The sequence below is a fragment of the Argentina silus genome, assembly GCF_951799395.1.
Source record: "Argentina silus genome assembly, chromosome: 7".
NCBI classification, from domain to species: Eukaryota; Metazoa; Chordata; class Actinopteri; order Argentiniformes; family Argentinidae; genus Argentina; species Argentina silus.
In genome coordinates, this window is record NC_139661.1 from 11,750,717 (window position 1) to 11,775,937 (window position 25,221).

At 47.5% G+C, this 25,221-nt stretch overlaps 1 protein-coding gene across 1 annotated transcript in view; it reads left to right on the forward strand.

Moving 5' to 3' along the window:
* The window catches only part of ank1a (ankyrin 1, erythrocytic a), a gene marked incomplete at its 5' end in the record, with an annotated part of 80,988 nt that overhangs the window by 51,039 nt on the left and 4,728 nt on the right, over positions 1-25,221 (forward strand). Inside the window, 38 exons of the mRNA XM_083674100.1 lie at positions 1,828-1,926; positions 2,050-2,148; positions 2,522-2,620; positions 2,816-3,001; positions 3,141-3,239; positions 3,389-3,487; positions 3,622-3,720; positions 3,897-4,094; positions 4,226-4,324; positions 4,499-4,597; positions 4,710-4,808; positions 4,913-5,110; positions 5,267-5,365; positions 5,510-5,608; positions 5,706-5,903; positions 6,043-6,141; positions 6,597-6,695; positions 6,968-7,066; positions 7,178-7,270; positions 7,376-7,448; positions 7,814-7,834; positions 10,010-10,106; positions 10,325-10,403; positions 10,597-10,712; positions 10,924-11,148; positions 11,282-11,436; positions 11,545-11,756; positions 13,167-13,371; positions 13,598-13,694; positions 13,889-14,117; positions 14,324-14,452; positions 14,560-14,679; positions 14,826-14,931; positions 15,066-15,140; positions 15,294-15,425; positions 15,790-15,954; positions 21,647-22,325; positions 22,597-22,954. Of these exons, the coding sequence (XP_083530226.1) occupies positions 1,828-1,926; positions 2,050-2,148; positions 2,522-2,620; positions 2,816-3,001; positions 3,141-3,239; positions 3,389-3,487; positions 3,622-3,720; positions 3,897-4,094; positions 4,226-4,324; positions 4,499-4,597; positions 4,710-4,808; positions 4,913-5,110; positions 5,267-5,365; positions 5,510-5,608; positions 5,706-5,903; positions 6,043-6,141; positions 6,597-6,695; positions 6,968-7,066; positions 7,178-7,270; positions 7,376-7,448; positions 7,814-7,834; positions 10,010-10,106; positions 10,325-10,403; positions 10,597-10,712; positions 10,924-11,148; positions 11,282-11,436; positions 11,545-11,756; positions 13,167-13,371; positions 13,598-13,694; positions 13,889-14,117; positions 14,324-14,452; positions 14,560-14,679; positions 14,826-14,931; positions 15,066-15,140; positions 15,294-15,425; positions 15,790-15,954; positions 21,647-22,325; positions 22,597-22,954 (5,532 nt within the window). The remainder of the gene's footprint in view (positions 1-1,827; positions 1,927-2,049; positions 2,149-2,521; positions 2,621-2,815; positions 3,002-3,140; positions 3,240-3,388; positions 3,488-3,621; positions 3,721-3,896; positions 4,095-4,225; positions 4,325-4,498; positions 4,598-4,709; positions 4,809-4,912; positions 5,111-5,266; positions 5,366-5,509; positions 5,609-5,705; positions 5,904-6,042; positions 6,142-6,596; positions 6,696-6,967; positions 7,067-7,177; positions 7,271-7,375; positions 7,449-7,813; positions 7,835-10,009; positions 10,107-10,324; positions 10,404-10,596; positions 10,713-10,923; positions 11,149-11,281; positions 11,437-11,544; positions 11,757-13,166; positions 13,372-13,597; positions 13,695-13,888; positions 14,118-14,323; positions 14,453-14,559; positions 14,680-14,825; positions 14,932-15,065; positions 15,141-15,293; positions 15,426-15,789; positions 15,955-21,646; positions 22,326-22,596; positions 22,955-25,221) is intronic.

Below are 25,221 nucleotides of genomic sequence, written 5' to 3' on the forward strand. Positions count from 1 at the left end.
AGCCAAGATGTGTGTGTACAGTATGTTTGTGTTTGTGTGGCGTGTGTGTGTGTGTGTGTGTGTGTGTGTGTGTGTGTGTGTGTGTGTGTGTGTGTGTGTGTGTGTGTGTGTGTGTGTGTGTGTGTGTGTGTGTGTGTGTGAGAGAGAGAGGGAGGTTTAGCCTTGAATAGGATTCTTCATCCTATTAGGCCAGCTTAGCCATAGTTTGCTTAATGCTCTTTGAAGCTGTCTCTCACTCTGTAGGCAACTACTGCTGGCAGTGCTAATGCTACAATCAGGATTAGCATCAAGCACACTCCCAGGATGGCTCTTTGCCCTCACTTACTGCTCCAGAGCGTTGGCAGGGATCCTCAACCAAGGTTCTGACCTCTCTGGCGGTCAGCATGGACCCCCACACCATAACTATCAATGCTCAAGTATCAGCTTCACATTACATACCACTAGTACTCAAAAACTCATGCAAAACACACAAGCATGTGAAAGAGTCAGCAGAGTAAGCATCAGTCAAATAGGATGTAGCTTGCGTGGATACCCTCCTCACAGAAGCATGTAGCTATGACCCTTGGGACTTGAGGCTGATGAAAAGAGACACCTTGTGGACAAATAGGAGCATGACAGACAGAGCCAGACAAGTTTATCTGCAACTTGGTGGGGCGGGGGGGGGGGGGGGGGTTCTATACGCTTTTGCCATTCTCCTTCATGTGTGAATTAATGCAATGTGCTTGTGTCATTTGAAATCAATTCCCTATGAGTGTTTTGATATGTAGTATGAGTGTTTTCTGAGTGTTTGTGTTAGCTGTGGTGGTGAATGGGTTGTGTGGTATCCAGTCTGTGACTGTCTTGTGTAGAGTGAGGTGTCAGTCTGATGGAGGTCAGGTGGAGGCTTGGCTGTGGCAGTTGTGTCTCTCGTACCCAGTCTGAGCAGATACCTCTGCCATGGGCTAGCTCACCGGCCAGCCGCACGCACTGCCTCCTCTCCTCCCTCTCAACCCCCTCCCCCCCCCCCCCCCCCCTGAGTTATTTTACAATTCCTCTTCTCCTCTTTGCCTCCATTATCTTTTTCCACCCGCTTTTTCCCTTCTCCTGCCATGTATCCCTCGTGCACCCTTTCCCCCTCCCCCTCTCCTTTACCTTCTCTGCTTCCATCACCCTCCCCCCCTCCCTCACCCCCCCCTCCCCTCTCGCTGCAGTAGAGTGATGGTGTGCTGTGGTCCCCCCCACTCAGAGGAATAATATCAGTGGTGTGGGAAAGGTCCAACCTCACATGTCCTGTGCGGCTGAAGGAAGGCTGTGTGAGGTCAGACCTATCCCACACGGCTCGTATTCTTCCCAGCCCCGTGACCACCGGCCTGCCATCCCCCTCCCGTCCTCTTCCTCCTCCTCCTCCTCCTCCTCCTCACCATCATCATCATCGCCATCATCCTGGTCAACATTTCCAAAGCCATTAGTATTGCTAACTGAGCATCTTAAATCTCTGTTTCTGTCAGTGACTGAATGTGTAGTGGACTGACTATTTGACTTAAGATGATAAGGTCCAGTTGGAGTCTGTAATGTGCTTTTGCATAATAAAGAGAGCAGTTCTAGTGTGAGTATCTAGTTGTTGGTTTGTGTCAGTTTGGTGTTTGTGGTAACTTCTATGTGTGAGTGTTGTGGGTAATGTGGACTCAACCATCGATATTTCCTGTTTCAGAGTGGTGTGTGTGTGTGTGTGTACCGTATGTATATTCATATGTGTGTGCATGTATTATGTGCATGCAAGAATGTGTGTTCTTTGCGTGTTAGGGACCCTACAGTGTGAGGTCTGCTCTGCTCTATCTCCTTCATCAGAATGGGCTCAACGGTCTACATTTGGCCTCTAAAGAAGGCCACGTTAAAATGGTGCTGGAATTACTTCACGGCGGTATTGTACTGGAGACCGAGACCAAGGTACTCACACTCTACACACTCTATAACAAACTCCAGTGCACTCTTCTAACAATATGTATTACCACCAATGCACACTTAATACTTCATTGTAGTGCTCTTCTCCTCCCTCCTCTTTGTCTCCAGAAAGGGAATACGGCTCTACACATTGCTGCACTGGCTGGGCAGGAGCAGGTGGTTGCAGAGCTGGTTAACTACGGGGCCAACGTCAATGCTCAGTCCCAGGTGAAACCCCTGCCAGTGTCTCCACCACCCCAACACCTTAACACACAAGGCTGAACATGCCTCGTTTATGCTGGACTTACCATTTTAACCTTTGTCATTCTTTCTGTTAACATCTGTCTGCCTTCCTGCCTCTGTGTGTCTGTGCTTTCTGTATGTGTGTGTGTATGTGTCTGTGTGTGTGTGCTTGTGTCCGTGTCCGTGTCCGTGTCCGTGTCCGTGTCTGTGTGTCTGTGGTTGTGTTAATGCTACAACTGTTGGGTGCTCCTCCCTGTGTGTCCATGTGTGTGTCCGTGTGTGTGTCCATGTGTGTGTCCGTGTGTGTGTCCATGTGTGTGTCCGTGTGTGTGTCCATGTGTGTGTCCGTCTGTAACAGAAGGGCTTCACTCCACTCTACATGGCCGCACAAGAGAATCATCTAGAGGTCGTGAAGTTTCTCCTGGAGAACGGAGCAAATCAGAGCATTCCAACCGAGGTAACAGCCCATTAGAAGATTACCATTCAATCACAAACCTTATATCACCCCACCTCTACTCTTCCTTCTGCCAGTCTCCCCGTCTCCTCGCTTCCCTCTTGTTTCTCTCAATTTTCCTCCCTTTTTTTCCTTCACTGTCTCTCTGTACTTGTGTCTCTTACTCACCCAACCCGTCTCCTCTCGCCTGTCTCTCAGGATGGCTTTACCCCTCTGGCCGTGGCTCTTCAGCAGGGACATGAGAATGTCGTCGCCCTGCTCATCAACTATGGCACCAAGGGCAAAGTCCGTCTTCCCGCGCTGCATATAGCAGCGCGCAACGATGACACGCGCACAGCTGCCGTGTTGCTGCAAAACGATCCAAACGCAGACGTCCTTAGCAAGGTATTCAGTGTGTTTGTGTGTGCTCGCTTATTCTAGTATGTGTTACGAGGAGGGGATTTGATAGTATTGAATTAATTGTATTCAATCATTGTTATTTTACTTTATTGAGTAAAGCATCATCTCCCATGTACACCTGCAGACAGGATTCACCCCACTCCATATCGCTGCACACTACGAGAACCTGAATGTAGCTCAGCTGCTTCTCAACAGAGGGGCCAACGTCAATTTCACCCCTAAGGTATGCTTTCACCCCTAAGGTATGCTTTCCCTTCACTTTGATACCACTTGCACATTTCACTGCTACCAATTCCTAATATCTCGCTTATCTGTTTGACTGTTGGGTCTATCCCCTGTTCTTAAACATGTGTGTTGGTGTTCTTCTTCTAGAATGGTATCACACCTTTGCACATCGCATCCAGACGAGGGAACGTGATCATGGTCCGTCTCTTGCTGGACCGAGGAGCACAGATTGATGCCAAGACCAAGGTACAGTACTGTACTCTCTCCCCTGCGTCCCTCTCTCTCTAACTGTACCCTATCTGACTAGACCCTGTCCCATTACCCATGTACCCCCACACTTTGGCTCAGACGTTCACTCAGGCCTCTTTCTCCCCGTGCAGGATGAGTTGACGCCTCTGCACTGTGCAGCCAGGAATGGACACGTCAGGATCATAGAGATTCTACTGGACCACGGAGCCCCCATCCAGGCCAAGACCAAGGTAATCTGAGGACTATGAAGGGCCAACCTCTGTACTGTTTTTGCTGAAGTCCTGTGCACAATTCCAGGCAGAGTTTAGCTCTGATTTGGAAAGCCTAATGTGTGCTGCATCATGTTTTTTCCTCTTTTTTGTCTTCCCACTTTTACCATAAGTCTCTCTTTCTCTCTCTCCTACAGAACGGCCTGTCTCCCATTCATATGTCCGCTCAGGGGGACCACATGGACTGTGTGAAGCAGCTGCTGCAGTACAACGCTGAGATCGATGACATTACGCTGGACCACCTGACACCCCTACATGTGGCGGCCCACTGTGGTCACCATCGCATGGCCAAAGTGCTGCTGGACAAGGGGGGCAAAGCCAACTCTCGCGCCCTGGTCAGTAACACACTCATACACTCCCAAACTCATACACTAACACACAATACTCATACACACAATCAGTGTCAGTGTTCAGCTGTGCTGCGGTGGTGTGTCTTAGTGACCGTGTTGTTGTATTGAATCCTCAGAATGGCTTCACTCCCCTGCATATTGCCTGTAAGAAGAACCACATGAGAGTGATGGACCTCCTTCTGAAACAATCAGCATCACTAGAGGCTGTAACAGAGGTGAGAGAGCAGGAGAAAGAAAAATGAATGCTACGGAAATGCCATGGAGGGAAAAGAGAGGGAGTCTATAGCCAAGAGAGAAGTGTATTGAAAGGGACGTAAAGTGTGAGCTGTGAATGATTGTTTACCCCCTACCCCTTACTCCCCCCCCTAATTCCCCCTCTCTCTCTTCAGTCTGGCCTGACCCCGCTGCACGTGGCTGCCTTCATGGGCCATCTCAACATAGTGAAGCACCTGGTGCTTAAAGGAGCTTCCCCCAGTGCCTCCAATGTGGTGAGTCCCCATCCACCCACCCCACGATTGACTGACCCTACTCCTCCGTACCATTTCACAGACAGTGTTTTCCCTATTTGAGTGTAACGTGTGTCTGATTGTGTCTGACCAGAAAGTGGAGACTCCTCTTCACATGGCGTCTCGGGCAGGACACTGTGAGGTGGCAGGGTTCTTACTGGAGAACGCAGCACCAGTGGACGCCAAGGCCAAGGTATTGGCACACACTTACACATACCAAATCTGAGTTCCCTGCAGGACTCCCATAATGGCCAGTATATCTAACCCAGTGGTCTTCCCTCTCCCCCCCCTGGCCAGGATGACCAGACACCCCTACACTGTGCGTCTAGAATGGGCCACATGGAGCTGGTGAAGCTGCTGCTGGAGCACAAGGCCAACCCCAACTCCACGACCACGGCCGGACACACACCCCTCCACATCGCTGCCCGAGAGGGCCACGCACACACCACACGCATCCTACTGGACATGGAGGCTCAGCAGACCAAGATGACCAAGGTACAGCAACAACTATTAACAGAGCACAAGGCCAACCCCAACCACAAGGCCAACCCCAACCACAAGGCCAACCCCAACCACAAGGCCAACCTCAAGTATGTTATTTACCCTTTTAAGGGTGTTCCTGATGTTTTGTACGTGGTCATGTCTCTGCAGAAAGGCTTCACTGCCCTCCATGTGGCCTCCAAGTACGGCAAGGTCGATGTTGCAGAGCTGCTGCTGGAGAGAGGAGCTAACCCTAACAGTGCTGGCAAGGTAATTGTCCCAGAGCATGGAGAGGAGGGAGGGGTGTGTGGAGATAGGGAGGAGTGTGAGGGAGGGGTATTTGTAATGGAATGAAGATGAAATGGGATGAAGAGAAGTGAATGTGGTTTATATGTATGTGTTCTTTACCCCTAGAATGGTCTGACTCCACTCCATGTGGCTGTGCATCACAACAACCTGGACGTGGTTAACTTGCTGGTCAGCAAGGGAGGCTCTCCACACAGCGCAGCCAGAGTAAGAGAATACACACACATACACAGACACACAAATCCCCATGCATACAAACATCATCTGATTGGATTAATACCCAAAACTTTTGTTCCTTTCCCAGAACGGCTACACACCTCTCCACATAGCTTCCAAGCAGAACCAGGTGGAAGTGGCCAGCAGTCTGCTGCAGTACGGAGCTTCGGCCAATGCTGAATCATTGCAGGGGGTCACGCCCCTCCACCTGGCTGCTCAGGAGGGCCGGCCAGACATGGTGGCTCTGCTCATCTCCAAACAGGCCAATGTCAACCTGGGCAACAAGGCAAGGCCTCAGGGGCTGCGAGGGGTGGGGCAGTGGACAGGCTTATTGGGATGTTTCAGTGACTCAGCATGTGTGTTAGGGATTGAGTTCTGTTCTCATTAGGTGCCTGACCTTTGCCCCCTGGCTCCTCTCCCCTCAGAGTGGACTGACTCCTCTCCACCTGGTGGCACAGGAAGGCCATGTAGGCATCGCTGACATCCTGGTGAATCAGGGGGCCTCTGTGTATGCTGCCACTCGGGTAAGACCTAAACTGCATAAAGTGCCTCCCACTGCATCCTCATAGCATGCAGTGTTATTTTATTGTTACAGTTTATCATTATTTAGAGATAAATCTATGTTATGTCAGCATGGAGCCTAACAGTACAGTTTGATGCATGGTGAACAGTGAGTTGAAGCTCTCATGGAAGATAGAGTCATGACCTTTCATCTACTCAGCAAAAATAGCCTCCTGGTCTCACAGCTCTGGGTTACGTTACCAACATCAATAAACCTAGGGGCCTCCATGGAACACAAGAGAACATCACCCAGAATCAGCCCCTGTGTTTTAGTGGGGATGATACATAGCTAATGTGTGATTTATTGTACTTTTGCAACCTTACCACAGAACAGAGAGGCTTTTGATTTAGATTTTGGTGGTTTATGGACACTGATGGGGTCTTATTTTGTGTCTCTGTCCCACTTTTTATCTCTTAGATGGGCTACACTCCCCTCCACGTAGGCTGTCACTATGGCAACATCAAGATGGTGAAGTTCCTTTTGCAGCAGCAGGCCAATGTCAACAGCAAGACCCGGGTGAGCACCCCCCATTGGCCACCAATGAAACTACAACACACTCACAACTTCAGAGAGAAGAGCTCACCTGGCTTTAGAACCAAAAATAGCTGCCTTTTAAGAGTCAACCTTAATTACAGTACTGTACCAAAACTGTAAATTATTGAATATTGAAGTAACTAGTTGCAAAGTGAACATTAAAAAAATTGTAATCTAAAATGGCTATGGGATGTGTAAACATGTAAGTAATGCTGGAGAATACAGTATGTTAATGAGCCCCTCGTCTTTATCAGGTTGGTTACACCCCTCTGCACCAGGCTGCCCAGCAGGGACACACAGATATTGTCACATTACTGCTGAAACATGGAGCCCAGCCCAACGAAATCACCACTGTGAGCATCCCAGCCGCCATTCACACCTTCTTCCCATCCCTCCATAATTTGTTTCAAAACTCAATGATTTTGTTTCTCAATTCCCTCCACTTTTCTCTCCCTCTCTATTAGAACGGTACTTCAGCCCTGTCCATCGCCAAGCGCTTGGGGTATATCTCTGTAATTGACGTCTTGAAGCTGGTCACAGAGGAGACTGTTTCCATGGTGAGGACTTGGTGGTGTCAGTATCCAGTTCAAACCCATCCCCTTCACGCTCTTTGGTTCCATCTTAAACTGGTCGTCCTCCCTCTTCTCGTCCTCTTCCCTTAGACCACCACAGAGAAACATCGCATGAGTTTCCCAGAAACAGTGGATGAGATATTGGACGTGTCAGAGGATGAAGGTAGAGCCCACGTACAACCCACACATTTACTAAGTACAGTAGCACCAAACAAGACAGATACAATACACAGTTGAAAAGACATACTGTACTGTAGTGGGTAACCAAACAGACACATTGTGACTGTTTAAAGGAGATTTTGTTCAATTGTGAGATTATTAGGTTTTGCAGCAAAACATAATAAGTAGTCAGTCCATTGTGGCCGTTGTGATCGCTGTTTTTACAAAGTTATGAACCTGTGCAGATTATATATTGCTTAAGCATATGTTTGGGCCTACAGTATGAGGTTGGTGCCTGGACAACACTGGCACTGGCTCATCTAAGTATGCAGAGCCTCCTAAACTATGCCCCTTTTGCCTTTTTTTTAGGAGTTGCACAGCTAACAATAGGTATGACTGTCTCTTTCTCTCTTCTGTGTGCGGTGCTCATAGGTCGCCTCAGAGTGTGTGGCTCCATTTCAAGCTCACTCTCTGTCTTTCTCTGCCTCCATGACTCTCTCTCTCTCTCTCTCTCTCTCTCTGTCTCTCTCTCTCTCTCTCTCTCTCTCTCTCTCTCTCTCCTGGTGCTCAATGTTATGGTGGTTCTGGTTTCTCATTGGCATGCTACCATGACTCCATGTCTATAACCTTTGTTTATCCCTCCAATAACATTATCCTTAGTCACTAACTCCCCCCAGGTATCTCTTTCTCCATGTTACTGAGGCTGGCCGCATGGCTGTCCTCACCAGCCTCCTGTTAAGTAAGACAGCATAGCCAAAGGGAATAGTCTTATAGTGGAGGATACATACTCACCCATCCAGTGTATGAAACCATTCAGCTAGTTTATAGCTATTTTACCTATTTTTTAATCAATTTGGAAATTCAATTCTTTGGTTAAAAAATGTATAAAAGCTACTGTAGCATTCACAGTTCATGACGTTGTCTTGATGGTGTTGTCTTGTTGATGTTGTCATTGTTTTGATGTTTATTAATGTTCCTCCATTGTGATCCACATTGTGATGCATCAGCTATAATTTTTGTAGTCTGTTTCTGTAGTTTGTGTGTGTGTGTGTGTGTGTGTGTGTGTGTGTGTGTGTGTGTGTGTGTGTGTGTGTGTGTGTGTGTGTGAGAGAGAGAGAGAGAGAGAGAGAGGGTTTGTGTGTATGTGGACTTGATCAATTTTCCCATGGTCGTATAAATGAGTTGGAAAAAAAGCCTGAATGTTACAACACCCTTGGAAGTGATGTCAGAGGACGTCACACCCTGATATTTTTAGGCTCCTGATAATTTAACTGACAGATTGTCACCGTTGCTCTAAATTTAGAATATAGCTGAGTTGCTGTCTTAAAGACACAACTCACCTCCTCCGTACAAACATGTCGACATATTCCTCTCACACAGACACATACACATATATCACATCTCCCCTGTTTAGAATATATGACATCTCATGTACACACTCATGAACACAAGACATGTCATTTGAACCTAAGGGAACACACAGAGGAAACTTGACATACATGTAATGACACCCTCTCTATCCAGCTGGACCACATACAGGCACCCACTCGACCACTGAGCTAACACCTCTCCCGCTGATACACACACACACACCCACACACACACACACATGCATTGAGGGACCAATTATTGGTGACTTGTTCCAGTAAGCTCAAGATTTGAGGGGGGTAAGTAACCATAACCTACCTCCACTCACCTTCATGGTAAAAAACATTTTAATACTGGAAAAAGGGGCAAGTGTAATAAGTTCTGAGGTTGAAAACAGAAGGCTACATTCTTCAGTGATGTTGTGGGTCTACAATGCCAGTGTCTTTTGTATTGTGTTGTGAAATGTGCTTAAGATGTTTTATGCTGTTTGAGTGTGGATGTTTGTGCACTTGTCTGTTTGTGTGTCTGTATGTACTTAGTGTGTTTTTGTTACAAGAATGTCCCTCAGACAGAACTCCCTAGAGGAGGTGAAGGAAAAAAACAGTCAGTTCAATAACCTTCTGTTGAGGCTAGCTAATCCAGACGTTAGATCATGTCTATTTGGACTACTGCTCAGGGGACAGGGAAACCCCAATGTGGCATGGGACTGTTCTTGTCCTTGTTTTAAACTTTATGTTGGGTCATATTTTTATACTCCAGATGTTGATACTGCAAAGTTTACTTTTACCAAATGAATGTCCAATACACAGAGGCTGTGTTCCTTATATTCAAGTATGGGAACTATTGTATCAAGAGTGTTTATAACATGTCACACTGAGATGAATATTGAACGTAGTACAGGGGCCCTCTGTCTTCTCACTCTCTCCATGTTCTCTCTCCATCTGCCTCTGGAGCTTTTTGTATTCGTGGCTTCACTAAATCTTCTCCCATTGACTAGCATTAACATGCACTGTGTGTGGAGTGTAGTCGCTAATCCTTCAAACTCACCAACTTAACTCCTTTAAACGCTGGTTATCATACAGTATTCCATAATCTTTAACTATCTCACATTCTGCAGCCATGTTGTTGTTGGTCTCTCTCTCTCACACACTCCCCTGACCACTGTCTGTCCTCTCTCTTTGGCATTGTTCCCTGAAGGGGAGGAGCTGTTGGGAACAGAAGGGGCGAGGTACATGAAGATGGATGACATGAAGGACCATGATGATGATTTCCTCTCCCCCAAGAAATCTATGGAGTATGAGAAAGAGCTGGGCAATGCATAAGGGGGCTGTGGTTGTTGGCAGGGGTGGGGGGTAGAGCTAGGTGACATTGGTAGCTAAAGGAAAGTTGTACATTCTTAGAAGATTGAAGGGAATGATTGATTAGAATTGTTTTGGATCTGGGGAGAGGTGCTGAGGACAAAATTCACTCACAACAATCACTCACTCCTTCTTCTATTCTTCTCTCCAACAGCACCTACTCCCCTGCCATTCCAAGGATCCCCTGTGTGTCCCCAGAGACGGTCATCCTGAAGGAGCATGAGATAGAGCAGGTGCACAGACTGGTCATGTATAGTCCATTTAAGATGATGTATTGCTACTGCTGGTCATTCATGGAAATAATGGAAAGTAGCCTTGTAACCATGGGAAGAGATAGTGGGAAAGTAACAATAGTCTACAGTGAGTCTTCAACAATGCCCAAAATTCCATGATGAGACCAGTTTTTTTGGTGTTTCTCTTTTGTAGCAGCACACTCCTATGCCATTACCGAAGGAGTATGACGACGACTCCCTGATCCCCAGCAGTCCAGCCACAGAGACCTCAGACAACGTCAGCCCTGTAGCCAGCCCCATACACACAGGGTCAGTGGATGTTGATGTGGTCATTCTACCTTTCAGTCCTACACCCACCCATCAACCCTTCACCCACCCCACTCCTCCTACACCCAACCCTTTAGCTCCACACCCTACCCCCACACTACCTTTTCACTCTACCTTCTGATAAATGGCCCACATAGTCCATAAACTAATCTCCCCTTGCCATCTAATGACTTTGGACCTTGTCTTCTACCAGGTTCCTGGTGAGTTTTATGGTGGATGCCCGGGGCGGGTCGATGCGAGGCAGCAGACACAATGGCCTGCGTGTCATCATCCCTCCACGAACCTGTGCCGCCCCCACACGCATCACCTGCCGCCTGGTCAAGCCCCAGAAGCTGACCACTCCACCGCCCCTGGTAGAGGGAGAGGGACTGGCCAGCCGCATCATCTCGCTGGGCCCAGCCAGCATGCAGTTCCTGGGGTGAGGACATTTTGCTTAAAATTATACAAACCACCTTTGGTGAGAGAATATGCTAGTTAGATTGTGAGAATTAATTCAAAACATAAATATGAGTTTTGAGGCCTCATCGATATAACCTGTGTGTGTCTGTCAGGCCTGTGATCGTGGAGATCCCTCACTTTGCTGCTCTGGGTCGTGGAGACCGGGAGCTGGTGGTGCTAAGAAGTGAGAATGGCTCCGTCTGGAAGGAACACCGCAATCGCTATGGCGACGATGTGCTGGAAACTATCCTCAATGGGATGGATGAAGGTAAATGGCATTGATAGGTCATACTCAGAGACAAACCTTTTTACTACTTATGTTAGGTTTTCAGTATTTTCAGTATTTACAGTATTTACTTACACCCTACCTCTAAAGATCTGGAGAGTCAAGAGGAGCTTGGGAAAAAGCGTATCAGACGCATAATCTCCACCGACTTCCCCCTCTACTTTGCTGTCGTGTCGCGAGTCCAACAGGAGAGCGACCTGATTGGCCCAGAGGGGGGTCAGCTGACCAGTAAGCTGGTTCCACTGGTCCAGGCCACATTCCCTGAGACAGCGGTCACCAAGCGAGTCCGTCTGGGGCTGCAGGTGAGATGGGAGGATGAGGAGGAGGAAGAAGGAGGTGGAAGACCTTAGCACCTTTATGACCAAGCATGCTATTCGATTTGGTTTGCTTTTGCTGTGGTCCATTTGATCAGCACCTTTTTTGTGTGTATACTGTGTGTATATATATATATATATATATATATATATATATATATATATATATATATATATATATATATATATATATAATTTCTGCCTTACCAACAGTTTTATGTTTTTGCTTTTCAAAATGGAGGTTGAAGATCTGCATTTTGGTGCCTTTTTCCACTGTGTTACACACAATGAGATTTACTGCATACACATCGCACATTCACTTAACTGTGGACATTTCTTTTTTTTATGTTGATGTGAGGTTCTTTTAAGAAGCTATTGGCAATGTTTGCATATGAGCATGCCAGCGTCCCCAAACGCTGTTTTTAATGCGTCATTCACTATTGTGGTTGCTTTCCAAAACAATGGCCAATTACCCCAAATCTACCAGTCACATTAAAATGGCCCTCAGCATGTTTGGTATAGTCAGGAGAGTGTTTTTGGTTTAGGTTCATACCAGTGTGGTGAGTGGTTTTGGCTCTTGCCATGGATGACCTCCATTATTGGCCCACATATGCCCACCTTTTAGAGGTAAATATCTGTATGTGTCAGTGAGCCACAGATAAATGATGGACACCACCACTGGACCTTCCATCTTGCTTTGATGCCTCAGCTGTGCTGCTGCTAGGCTTCAGTTATGCTAACATGCAATGTTCTCTCTTGACAAGTTCCCAAAGTGCAACAGTTAAGTTGAATGTGAGTGTAGGGAGGGGGCTATGTCATGATTTATTGTTATTTCTACAAATGTATCATCAGGTAATGTTAAAGAATGAGAGAGCTTGTACAGTACATCAATACCTGAGATAGCTTTGAGATGTTTTCTACTGTGTCACACAATGCCTTTTATTAAACCATGGTGCCTTATCCACTGATATCCATTTTGTACAAATAATTCAACGTTTATCATCTTTTATAAATAGGGATTGATTTAAATGTTAACATTTTTGTCACATTTGATCTTTACAATAAACAGTACTGTCAAAAAAAAGAAACTCAATGTGTGTTGCCATTGTCTTTTTACATGATTTGGTTAAAGATATGGAAGCATTTAAAATAATTTACTTCTCTCTCTTCCTCTTCATCCTTCATTTCACCATTTTGGTTTATTTTGTTGTCCATTATGTCATCCATTGCATCATCACACACCTATTACCCTGCTTCTCTCTGTACTTCTCCTGGTCTGTCTACCTTTCCCTCTCTCTTTCTCCCTCTCTCTCCTTTTCTCTCTATCTCTTCTTTTCCTATCCCTCCATCATATTATCACCCCACTTTCCATATACCCGTCCCTGCTCACAAACCCAGGCCCAACCGGTCCCGGACGAACTGGTTGCCAAGCTACTGGGGAACCAGGCAACCTTCAGCCCTGTAGTGACGGTGGAGCCACGGCGGCGTAAGTTCCACCGGCCAATCGGCCTGCGCATCCCCCTGCCTCCGTCCTGGAGAGAGAGCCCTCGGGACGCCGGGGAGGGGGACACCACCAGCCTGCGTCTGCTCTGCAGCGTCATCGGTATGCCACAACTGTCACACACGGGAAACATTTCTGATCCATTCCTGATTGAACACAGATTAAAAGTCTCTCAGCAGTGTTAAAAAGACAGTCTGATTCAATATGTATGCAGCCTATAAAGAGTTAATTTCATACAAAATACACATTGCTCTTCATCTTCCACACACTGGGTATCAGAATGATTAATCACCCGAATTAACTCCTCTCATTTCCTTGCCCTTCTCAGGTGGCACGGCCCCAGCCCAATGGGAGGACATCACTGGCACCACCAAGCTTGTATATAGCAAGGACTGTGCCAACTTTACAACCAATGTGTCTGCGCGGTATGTGTAGCCACACACTCATTACCGTTCATGTTAGACGTCTAAGCTTACTTTGTAAAGGTCACACTCCACCCCACTCTCGCTGAAGAGCAGATAGTACATACAGTATAATAATGACCTGAGTGTCTCCAGGACCCGGCACAAAGAGATTTGCCTTTTGTTCGTGACATATTCACGTTCATGTCTCCTGTCAGGTTCTGGCTGGCTGACTGTCCTCGGACAGCAGAGGCTGTGTCCTTTGCTAACCTCCTGTACCGGGAGCTGTCGGCGGTGCCCTACATGGCCAAGTTTGTGGTGTTCGCCAAGATGAACGAGGTCCGCGAGGGCCGCCTGCGCTGCTACTGCATGACCGACGACAAGATAGACAAGACCCTGGAGCAGCATGAGAACTTCAGCGAGGTGGCCCGCAGCAGAGACATAGAGGTCAGGAGGGAAGAGTGTCAGTTTGATGATACTGATGGTATCACACTGAAGATGATCACATTCATGATGTCAATTGTTTTAAGGATTCAACTATGAGGGTTTTGTGAAGTGAGTGGATCAGGCTGTTGGACAGTATTTAGTCCAATGGTCCTAATTCTGCCCACATCACATCCAGTGTGGCTGATGCTAGTGTCGCCCCCCTTCAGGTGATGGAAGGAATGCCGCTGCACTTGGAGTGTTCAGGGAACCTGGTTCCAGTGAGGAAGGCCACCCAGCAGCCTCGCTGTTTCAGCTTCCAGGCCTTCAAGGATAACCGGCTCCCCGTGTCTGTCAAGGTGTTTACCTTTCCCCCCTCCAACCCTCTCTCCCAGTCCCCCTCTCTGAGTCTCTCTCTGACTCTGAGGGTGTCTCCTGTCTGTTTCTCTTGTTTCTCTTCTCTTAGGTCAGAGACAGCAGTAAGGATCATTCTGGATTCCTGTCCTTCCTGCGCAAGTCTACTAAGTACGAGGACAGCCAACATGTGCTATGTAATCTCAACATCACCATGCCCCCCTGTATCAAGGTAAGTGTTTCATAACATAACACAACATAAGTATTTGTGAAAACACCTTACATACATGCATACAGCATTAACAATCGTATAGAGACAAAGGCATGTGAGGTAAGATCATTTGATTCTAGAGGCATTTTCTTGTGTTTGATTGACAGACTGTAGGGAGTGAAGACCGAAGACGAACTCTGACCCCATTAGCCCTGCGCGAGCGATACAGCGCCTTGAATGAACCAGCTATGGGTAAATTGCCCTCCAATCCCAGTAGCCATAAATAATATTACTCTCCTATGCACCAACACTCCAGATTCCATGAGCCTCATCATGCAGTAATAATCACAACTGTGCATTTAACAGCTTCAGATGTTAAAGTGACAGTTGTGGTCTGGTTTCTGCAGCATCTATGAGTGCCATGGAAAGGACAGAGTTGAAGATGGCTTTGATAGCTGAGCAGTTGGGACTGAGCTGGGCTGGTGAGTGAATGAGTGTGTGTCTGCGTCTGCATGTCAACAGTATGTTTTTGTAATGGCTTGGCTTTGAATTTAGGAAGAAGATCCTCTCCTCCTCTCTTCCTCTGTCTCTCATTTTCTCCCTCTCATTCTCTCTCTCTCCCTCTGTGTCTCCAGAGCTGGCGCGGGAGTTACAGTTCAGTGTAGATGACATTAATAAGATCCGTGTTGAGAATCCCAACTCCCTATTGGAGCAGAGTTCTGCCCTGCTCAACCTATGGGCCACCCGCGAGGGCAAGAGAGCCAAGAGTGAGTACCTGACATCCCTCCAATGCATTCCCTGCATCTTCTCAGACTCCAGTGTCACCTTGGCCCTCAATCCAGTCTCTGCTGCTGCATTAAACGGTATTAAGTTGAGTTATTTTTATTAACACACTCAGTCTAGACTACCTTATGTTACTGCTTGTTCTGCTTTTAAATTTTTAAGAGAGCTGTGTTGTCTAGGTAGCAGTAAAGATGACTTTGCTATTCTCCTCACGAAATCCTCCACTCTCATATCTATTATTTCACGGTCCATTTCCCACCCCTTGCCTCTTGTCTCTGTTTTCTCTCTGTATCCCTCTGTCTCTCTCCTCCTGCTCTCTGTATCTCTCTCTGTCATGTACCTTTGCAGTGGAGAGTTTGTACACAGCTCTGAAGAGTATTGACCGTATGGACATAGTGAACATGCTGGAGGGCCAGGGGGGGCCTCCGCCAGGACGGCAAGGCAGCCGTGAACGTGAGCCAAGCAGACGCAGACACAACGAGAGAGACCACCTCTCTCCCGGCCTGACCAATGGTAAGGGTTCCCCCCATCCCCATTCAGCCGATCCCTTAATATACTCGTTGCCTTACCCCTAACTCCCATTCCCAGTAAACATAACTGCCAACCCAAACCCCACCAGACACAGGCTGCTCCTCTCTCTCTCTCCTTCTCTCTGCTGCCCCCATCTTCTCCCTGTCCCAATCTTCTATTAAGGGTTGTTTTATGCTACTGCCATAACTTCAGGTTTCTACAGATCAAAGACCTGGACCAGGGCTCAAGACACTCTTCCAACTTCCTCTGTGGTATCACTCTAAATCCTCAATGAAAATTGAGACTTGATGATATACTGGATATACAGTATATCATATAGGGATATGATGGATTTGACCTGTCTGTGACGTCATATTCTATCAATTGCACATCAAAAAACACCTTTCACTTGTTTTAGTTGAGGTACTCCTTGCAGACAAACAGCAATAGGAAAAAAATTAGAGTGCAGTGTTTGCTAATTAGACACATTTGCCAAATTAGACAAATTAGAAACTTTTACAGGATGTTTTGTGTCACTGTCTCACAGATTTTGTTCATACCAAATGTACACATTTCTCTTAAATCTTTATTCAGTGCATAATGTATTTTACAGCATCACTACTGGGTTGGATTTCCGTTTAGTTTTGTGATGACAAATATATACATTTTCATCCAACATTATTTAAACCACAATATGTCGACATAGGAAATAAGTTTTATGTGAGATACTGTACAGTTCAGGATGTGTGTCTGTTAAAAAAAAAGAAAGAAAAAAACATTCTTATACATGGATCCTTTCTTCAAGCATAGCTGGCCTTCCCTCCAGTTGTTACTTCTCAAACTTTGACTCCTTTTCCTCATGGTATCTTTTACACATGCATAATATACATCAGATTGACTCCAGTTTCACCCCTGGACCGGTGCGAACACCCCTGCCCTGGCCTGACCATCATTGGAGTGCACTGGCCTCTCCTCTCTGCTCTGGGCTCCAGTGTCTCATGTGTCAACACAGCAGGTGCCAGGTCCCCTCAGTGAAAACTGGAGCAATGGCTGGTGATGTAACAATGCATAGATATGACCATGATGACAAAGGGACGAAAGGAAGACGTTCAGATCACAGCTGCAGTGAATCTGATACCCGTCTGTCTGTCTGTCTGCCTACTAAAGGTCTTTTATTTTGACGTTGTCTAACAAGGTGGTTACACTCTCACAGGACAATACTTGCTGCACCTCAGGCAGGGTATTGTCTCCTTATGCTGTTCACACAATGATTACAAAGATGGATTTCAAGAGGTCTATCATTTCGTCTCTGGAAGTATAACTGATCAAATGAACAGGTATATTTATGTTCGTGACTATATGGAGGATGTACAGTAGCTAGATGCAGCTCATTCAGTTTGTGTGCAATACAATATCATAGGATTGTAGGAGGAGGATAATTGTGTTCTAGTTCAATATCAGTGTAGAAGACAATCTCACTCAGAAAATGCGATACCCTCAGAATCAAATTAAGACTACCACTAGAATTACTACTAGATCCCACATTCTACTCATAACAGAGGCATGCTTTGATAATAGATGATAGGGAAAAATTACACGAGTTCTGCTGCTCCCTTCAGTCTATCTGTCTCTGTCTTTTCCTCCTTTGCGTCACATTGGCTGTTTAATGATTTGACCACTCAGTCCCATTGTTAGCTCTGGCGCATTGCTAGGCTAGCAAAGTCTCAGGGTTGAGACATGAGTAGAGAGTAGCTCAGGAGGTCTAATCTCACCAGGCTCATAAAAGGGTAGGCCTAATACTTCTACTCTCTCTGCCTGTGTGTGCATGGGGTGTAGTATGAGCCTCTTCTTGGGTGGTGTCGGTGCACTGTCTGTCGCTCTGGGATCCCCCTACTTGTTCCCTTTGACTATCTGTCCCCTCTCTCTTTGTGTTTCTCCGGACATGTCATCTGCAGCCCAGCCGCCCTACTCTTCCTCCTTCTCACTCCTCCTCTCCGAACTCTGACTTCATGCCGACCTCATGTTGACCTCTGGCCCTCATCTTTATTTTTTTACGAACAGTTGTGCATTTTTTAACTCTTTATTTTTGTACTCTTGAAAAATCCACCTTTTTAACCGTCTGCTCTGTGACCAATCCCCCTCACACACTGTGTACTCAGCACCCCCAGGAGGGGGGGAGGTGCCCCTGGCTCTCTCTGTCTCTCTCTGTCTCTCTCTGTCTCTCTCTGTCTCTCTCTGTCTCTCTCTTTCTTCCTCTCTCTTTATCTCGCCTCTCTGTCTTTCCTTTGCTCTATCCCTGTCTTCTATCTGTCCTCTTCCCTCCTCTTTTCCCTCCCCTTCCCTTCCTGCCCTCCTGCCTGACTGCATGTGCATGAGGCCCACTCTCATCTCCCACCTCCCCTATGCTAGCATGAAAGCATTGGAATGAGGGGGAGGAGCGGCTTGTGGGAGATGAAGTCGGTGCTGTGAATGTGTTTGGACCTGTTGCTACTGGACTAACAGCCTTGTATTGCATGGCTGTCATGCATGCATGGGAATGACCAAACAGTCTGCCTGTTTTGTTCCTCTACAATGTATTATTCTCTGTTGGGGGTAAAAAAGGGTCATGAACCCTTTTTTAACAGTGTAACTATTCATGTATGAATGTTGTGACGTGTTGTCGATCTTTGATTGTGTGTGTGTGTGTGTGTGTGTGTGTGTGTGTGTGTGTGTGTGTGTGTGTGTGTGTGTGTGTGTGAGTGCGTGCGTGCGTGCGTGCGTGCGTGTTCTGTGTCCTGTGTCTTCTGTGACACCAGAATAAGGGGATAGTTCTACAGAATGTCCCCTTGGTGTCCCTCCTCTCATCTGTGCTTCGAGTGTGTTCATGTTACCCTTCCATTTGTGTGGTGTGTGTGTGGTGTGTGTGTGTCTTTGTATACTTCCAGTATATTGTATTTTTTGCGTGTCTTATAAGTGTCTACAGTATGTTCAGTATTTCACTGTGTGTCTTCTTCTAGTCTGTGTGTGATTGTGTGTGTTTTCACTGTGTGTATATGTGAGCTTCAGTCAGTTTTGTGTTTATGTCTGTCTGTTTACCAGGAGGGTCAGGCCACCATGTCTACTACCCCTCACTGGTCATCTCCCCTATCACTCTCCCTCACTGCTCTTCCCCCCTCCCCCTCCCCCCTCCCCCCTCCCCCTCCCCCTCCCCCTCCCCCGGCCCCCATCTCACCATCTAAGTGGGTCACAAGAGCAACGTCACCCTCTCAGAAACACACACATACACACACATACACACACACAGGATGGAATCTCACACTTGCACACAGATATCACATGAACAGAAACAGACAGACTGAATGTTAGATACATGCTGATCATCAGGAACCAATGAGAGAGTCTGGACAGGAAAACAGGTATAAACAGAATTAACAGATTACAGTATTGAACAATTCAATACTAATTAATCGTAAAGTGGACGATACAGCAGGTTCTCTTGTGTTGCGTGACTAGCTAGTCAGATAAACACATTTTCAGATTATAAACTGGATAGTTCTACAAACTCGAAAAATTCTATTGCAAACAAATACTACTATATTTAAGAGGATCATAAGCATGAAAATCATAAGCATTTTGGAAATGTACAACAGAATGTTTGAAACCAGACTGCATTTGTCGCTTAATCATAGTACCGGTAATCAAATCATATTGAATATGTTTGTAGATGCACAACTGATCTGTATACTGTACATTTGTTTTAACTTGTGACACACACACACACACACACACACGCGCGGGCATGCACACACATGTCCTGACCTTTGGCCTTTTGAGAGGTTATAGTGTCTTGGTGAGAGAGGGGGAGAGATGAGAGGTCCAGTGGGCCAGCTGTTGTCACTAATACCTAGTGCACATTCAACATTACTCACAGCCAACAATAAATGAAGTTACATTTAGGGATCAGGATCAGTGTCCTCACACACACACACGCACACACATACATGCGCGCGCACACAGACACACACACACACACACACACACACACACACACACAGCTTCCCTCTCCCTCCTCTACTAACTCCTCTCTACCATCTCCCTGTAAGTGGTGCTATTATCTTGACATATCCATTCATCAGAGTGCTGATTTTTCTCATTCCAATTGCTTTATTTTTGCTTTAAACATGCTGACATTGATCTACTCTTCAATGTAATTCCTTTGTTTAGATAGTCCCCTTTATAGCTCTTGACTTTGACTTTTTATCAATCCCTGCCAGTTGTGTAAACATCAAATGCACAAATTCGATCACAGCATATTTGGCTTTTATCTGACTGTAACAATGGGGATACAACAGACACAACAGTGTTAAATGTTCATCGGTTTGGAAAAAAAAAATCCAGTCCACCCTTCATCATTTTCCCACCTGTAGATGAATCAGTCACTCCTATTGATATTTCGGCTAGAAGGACTTACGAAAGAGAGCTGGAGGAGAGCAGACTTGTCTGGTGGGATGACTGTTATATCTCCAGTGATCACGATCATTGACTGCAGGCTTTCCATGCACACACACAGAAACTGTTTCCACTGTACAGTGTACACTATAGATATGAACTGTACAGTATACACTATAGATATGAACTGTACAGTATACACTATAGATGAAGAACTCTACCATCTGTACCACCAGCACGCCTTACTGCACGCCTTATTCTTCCATGGTGAAAAATCTTCCTCGTGCCCAGAAAATAAATATATATTTTCAATACGGAGATGTTGTTGGAGTGACTTGAGTCAAAGGTCCATGGTTCAAGTGAAGCATACTGTATGCTCCAAATTCACTATGTAAAAAAAAAACATTTCCTTTATGATAAAAAGTGGGGTAGGGCAGCAGCTATGCTTGCTGTGAGTTACACAAAAGAAACAGAACTGTATGTAAATATGTGTTTACTGTTTGTGTGGTGTGTGTGTGTGTGTGTGTGTGTGTGAGAGAGAGAGAGTAATAATACCATATGTGGTTCTGTTTTATTTGTTTCCCAAATGGTTTGTATTTGTAATGTATGTTGTGGTGGGTGGATGTGTGAGTGGTTGTGTGTGGTGTGTAAGAATGAGAATGCTTGCATGCATGCTATACAGCCTGACTAGAACATATAACTTGCCTGGTTTGTGTGTGTGTGTGTGTGTGTGTGTGTGTGTGTGTGTGTCTGTGTGTGCGAGTGTGTAAGTGAGGATAAACCTGTGTGTATGGAAGTGGGCATGTGTATGTGTGTTTAAGTGTGTGTCCCTGCTGGACAGGTGTGTGTCCCAGCCCCTGGTTGGTGGCGGAGGCAGTAACTCCTGTCCCTCTTTCTGCAGGTGGCAGTCAGCAGAGCAGCATCAGTCACCAGCAGGCTAAACTCTCTCAGTCTCTCTGTCTGCCTGGCTGTGTGTCTGCTGCTGCTGCCGCTGCTGCTCTCACTGTCAGTGCTGGCTGATCTGGCTTGACAACCCCCCCTAGAAGCCCCCCTTGCTCCCTCGCCCCCTAGATCCCTCATTTCCAGCTACCACTATCTGGACCCCCCTCCCTCTCCCCTTTTCCCCTGTGCCCCCTGGGCTTCCCCTCTGCCCCCTCCCCCTGGCATCCCTGCTCCTGGGCAGGGGCACATCCCCCCCCGGGGTCCCAGTGCTGGTGGGGCGAGGCAGGGGGCCCGTGTCAGTATGCCTCTCTCTGTGTCGCTCCAGGTTACGGGCTGGTGCAGGAGGAGCTGCTCTCCCCGGCCTCCATGCAGTACAGCCTGCCCTCCCCACTGGGCAATGAGCCCTACTGGCAGGAGGTGTCCAGTCTGGATTGTGCCCCCATCGCCACCACAGAGGAGGACACCCTCATGGAGATGTCTGATGTGCAGGTGTGGCCTTCGGGCAACAGTCCCTGCCTGGTGGCCGTGGAGGACTCCTCGCTGGATTGCAGTAATGCTGACGACTCGGAGGGGCTGCTGGGGCTGCCATACGGGAGTCTAGGCCGGCCAGGCAGTGGGGCCAGCTTGGTCAGCGGAGGGGGTGGGGGGCTGTGCGGCTCCATGGAGCTAGTGGAGGACAATTCAGAGATGGGGGTTGAATCGTTCAGCGCCGCCACCCCGGCTTCGCTCGGGTCCGTCATCACGCCGGTCAACAACGTTAACGGGCTGGACAAGGGTCAGGGGTCAGAGGGCGTGAGGTCGGAGCCGATGGCAGAGGTCAACATGGCGGTCGGAGATGGAGCTGGCGTTGGAGTAGTTGGAGGAGGAGGAGGAGGAGGAGGAGGAAGAGGAGGGACAGGCTCAGAGGAAGGGCTTTCTCTTGTTGCAGGACAACAGCAGCGGGTGTACGCCCGGCTGAGCGAGTCGCCCGGTCTGAGCCGCGTGGCAGATCGTAATGGAGACAGGTGAGTCTGCCTTCAGTCAGTAACTCAGCTGGACACAGTACTGCCATAGCTCCCAGAGGTAGGGGATGGTCCTGACCCTCACCACTGAGGGAACTCACTGAGGATCAGGAGACATACTGTACTGTATATGAGTCCATCCTCCACCTTGTTGTTTCACATATTATCATTGGGCTTTATGAATAGTAGAGTAATATAGTGCCTGTGTAGGATTATTACAGAGTTAGCTTTTGTCTCTCCTGCCCTCAATGTCTCTCGGTCTCCTTCCTTTCAGGTCCAGCGGCAGCAGCGGCGGCAGTGGCAGTGGTGGCTCTTTCCTGTCTTACCTGCAGGAGCAGTCGGGGCCCGGCTGGCACCCTGTCTCCGACCCCACCCAGGCCTGGGTGGGCTCGCAGCCCAAACCCAGGCAGGCCATGGATACTATGATGTCATCAGTTCGCACCGCCATGGATGGAGATACTAGCCAGTCCCGCGTGTCCCAGGAGGCCTTGCTCCAGCCGGTGCGGGACATGGGGCATTCAGAGATCCTGCGCGGGCACTTCAGGGGAACACAGCCGTTTGAGAAGGGCCTGGGCTTCCCTCACAGGGTGCCAGAGCTGCGGGCATGGGAGGACATGCGCCTGAGAGGGCAGGTGAGTGGGTCCCTGATCCTTATGCATACCCTGTTGATTGACTTATTGATGTCACCCCTTGAAATGATACATACAAAAGATTAGAAACTCTAGCCAAATATTGTCATATTCAAGTGATGGTCATACAACATTTTGTATGATGGTCATACACATCACAGACTGTGACCATTTTTCAATCAAGGTATATCAGATTGAATCCATCTGAGTTAAACCAGCGTATACACTTTGTACAGTAGAAGTTGTCTGACCACTTGCCAAACTTAGTGTCAGTATGACTGAATTAGATTATTTGCGGTACTGTAATCCCCCCTCACACAGACATGCACACACACACAAACACACACACACACACACACACACACAAACAGAAGGCCCAAGAAGGGCACAAACGGCCTGTCAAGCCAAATATAGCAGCCTCCCTCACTGCCCCACTCTGTCACCGGATCCCCTATCCCATCCCAATACATATGTCACCTAATAAACTGGCAGAGCACCACAGCTCCCTAAAGGTCATCTCAGCTTTGCCACCCTGTGAGAGGGCAGTGAGGGACTGTTGTTTGGGTCTCTATGGGTTATCTATCCATGGTGGAGGCTGCTTGATTCTAGCTATTTGTGAGTTATACTGAATGATAGGGTGTGCAACATAAACCTGCATTGGCAAATTGTAACACATACACTAGACTCTGCGGACTAGAGGAGTACTAGCCTGTGTGGACCAGAAAATGAGCACCTTAGGGAGGCCTGTAGGTCGGGGTGCAAGTGTCTCAGTGTTCCCACTCCCTGCCCCACAGCACACAACACAACACCTCAGTGGAGCAGCCAGAGGTATTTAAAGCCTACAGATCACATGTCCAGGGAGAGGGAGAGAGTAGAGGGGTGAGGGGTGAGAGGGTTGTTTTTGGAAGCAGGGAGGACGGGAGAGAAAGAGAGAGAGAGGAAATAGAAGGTTCCCAAGGTTGCAACCGCCTGGATTTGATGGCATGGGCCAGCCTTTCCTCCTGACCAACTGACATAAGGAGAGGGAGAGAGAGACTGAAAGAGAGAAAGAGAAGGAACAAGACCGGTGGAGTACAGCCTGCTGCCCCAACAAATGAAAAAGGGATACATACGGAGAGAGATAGAAGGAAGATGCCAGCCTGCTGAAAGAGGGCCCAGGGTTGCAGCTGTTTCCTTAGCGTGACGGAGAGCGTTGTTGGAGAGTGGGAGTTACTGAGGACGTTAGGCGAGAGCCTGCGCAGACGTGTGTGTTTGTGTGTTTGTGTGTGGGTGTGTGTGTGTGTGTGAGAGTGTGAGTGTGCTCCGCTGGGTTGCTCTGGGCAGAGTTAAAGGCACAGAGGGGAGATGTGGGCCCTGGTGACTGAGCTGCTCTTCAGCTTCGTGCTTCTGGCCTTCCTGGTGATCAGCTGTCAGAATGTGATCCACATAGCCAGCGGCTCCGTACGCTCCGTACTCACTTATGTGCATGTTCAACTGGACCATGAGCTGGGCGAGGGCAAGGGCGTGGCCGACGAGGAGGAGAACGTCACCACCCGGGTGGTCCGTCGCAGGGTCATCCTCCAGGTACCTCAGAGAGAGAAAAGACATGGGGGGGGGGGGGCGGGGGGGGGGGCGACTACGAGGAGGAACTACTACCACTACAGTAGAGGGGTCTGTGCCAATGACATACCTCTGTCTGTTTACCAGATTATCCTTGACGATGCAATTCTTCTCTTTGATAGGCAATGCAATACACAAATAAGAGTTGTGCTGTAGTCACTGAGGACAGGATAGATGAAGTCATTCACCTATTCAAAATGTCATACTCATTTATGCTTACGATAGAAGTATGAAGAGAACAAAGAAGTTGAGTTGGATTTAGTTTGCTATTTAGGGCCTTGCTATTTAGTGCTGTTATGACTGTGAATGGATTCACCCTGGCTTTACTGAGTGGAAACCTTTAATCTCAGTCCCTGAACTCACTGTCATCCTGAGGTCTGAGGTCTGAGGTCTGCAGTTCCTATGGTTGTATTCCTCCCTCTCCAACCCCCTCATGGTCTCAACACCTCTAATGACCCCAGGCTCTATTGATTCTGGGGGATAGGGCAGCTTTTCCTAAACCATCGTGGCTCTGTGTTCATTTGTTTGACTGTGGGACCTTTTGATCTTATAAATAGCAGTGCCGGTACCTTCTAGGTTATTAGGAGTAAAAGCTGTATTACCGTTAAACCTCATCAGCTTTGATTCTGTTAGCCCTAACCTCACAGCAGTGCCATTAATGATCCCTTGAC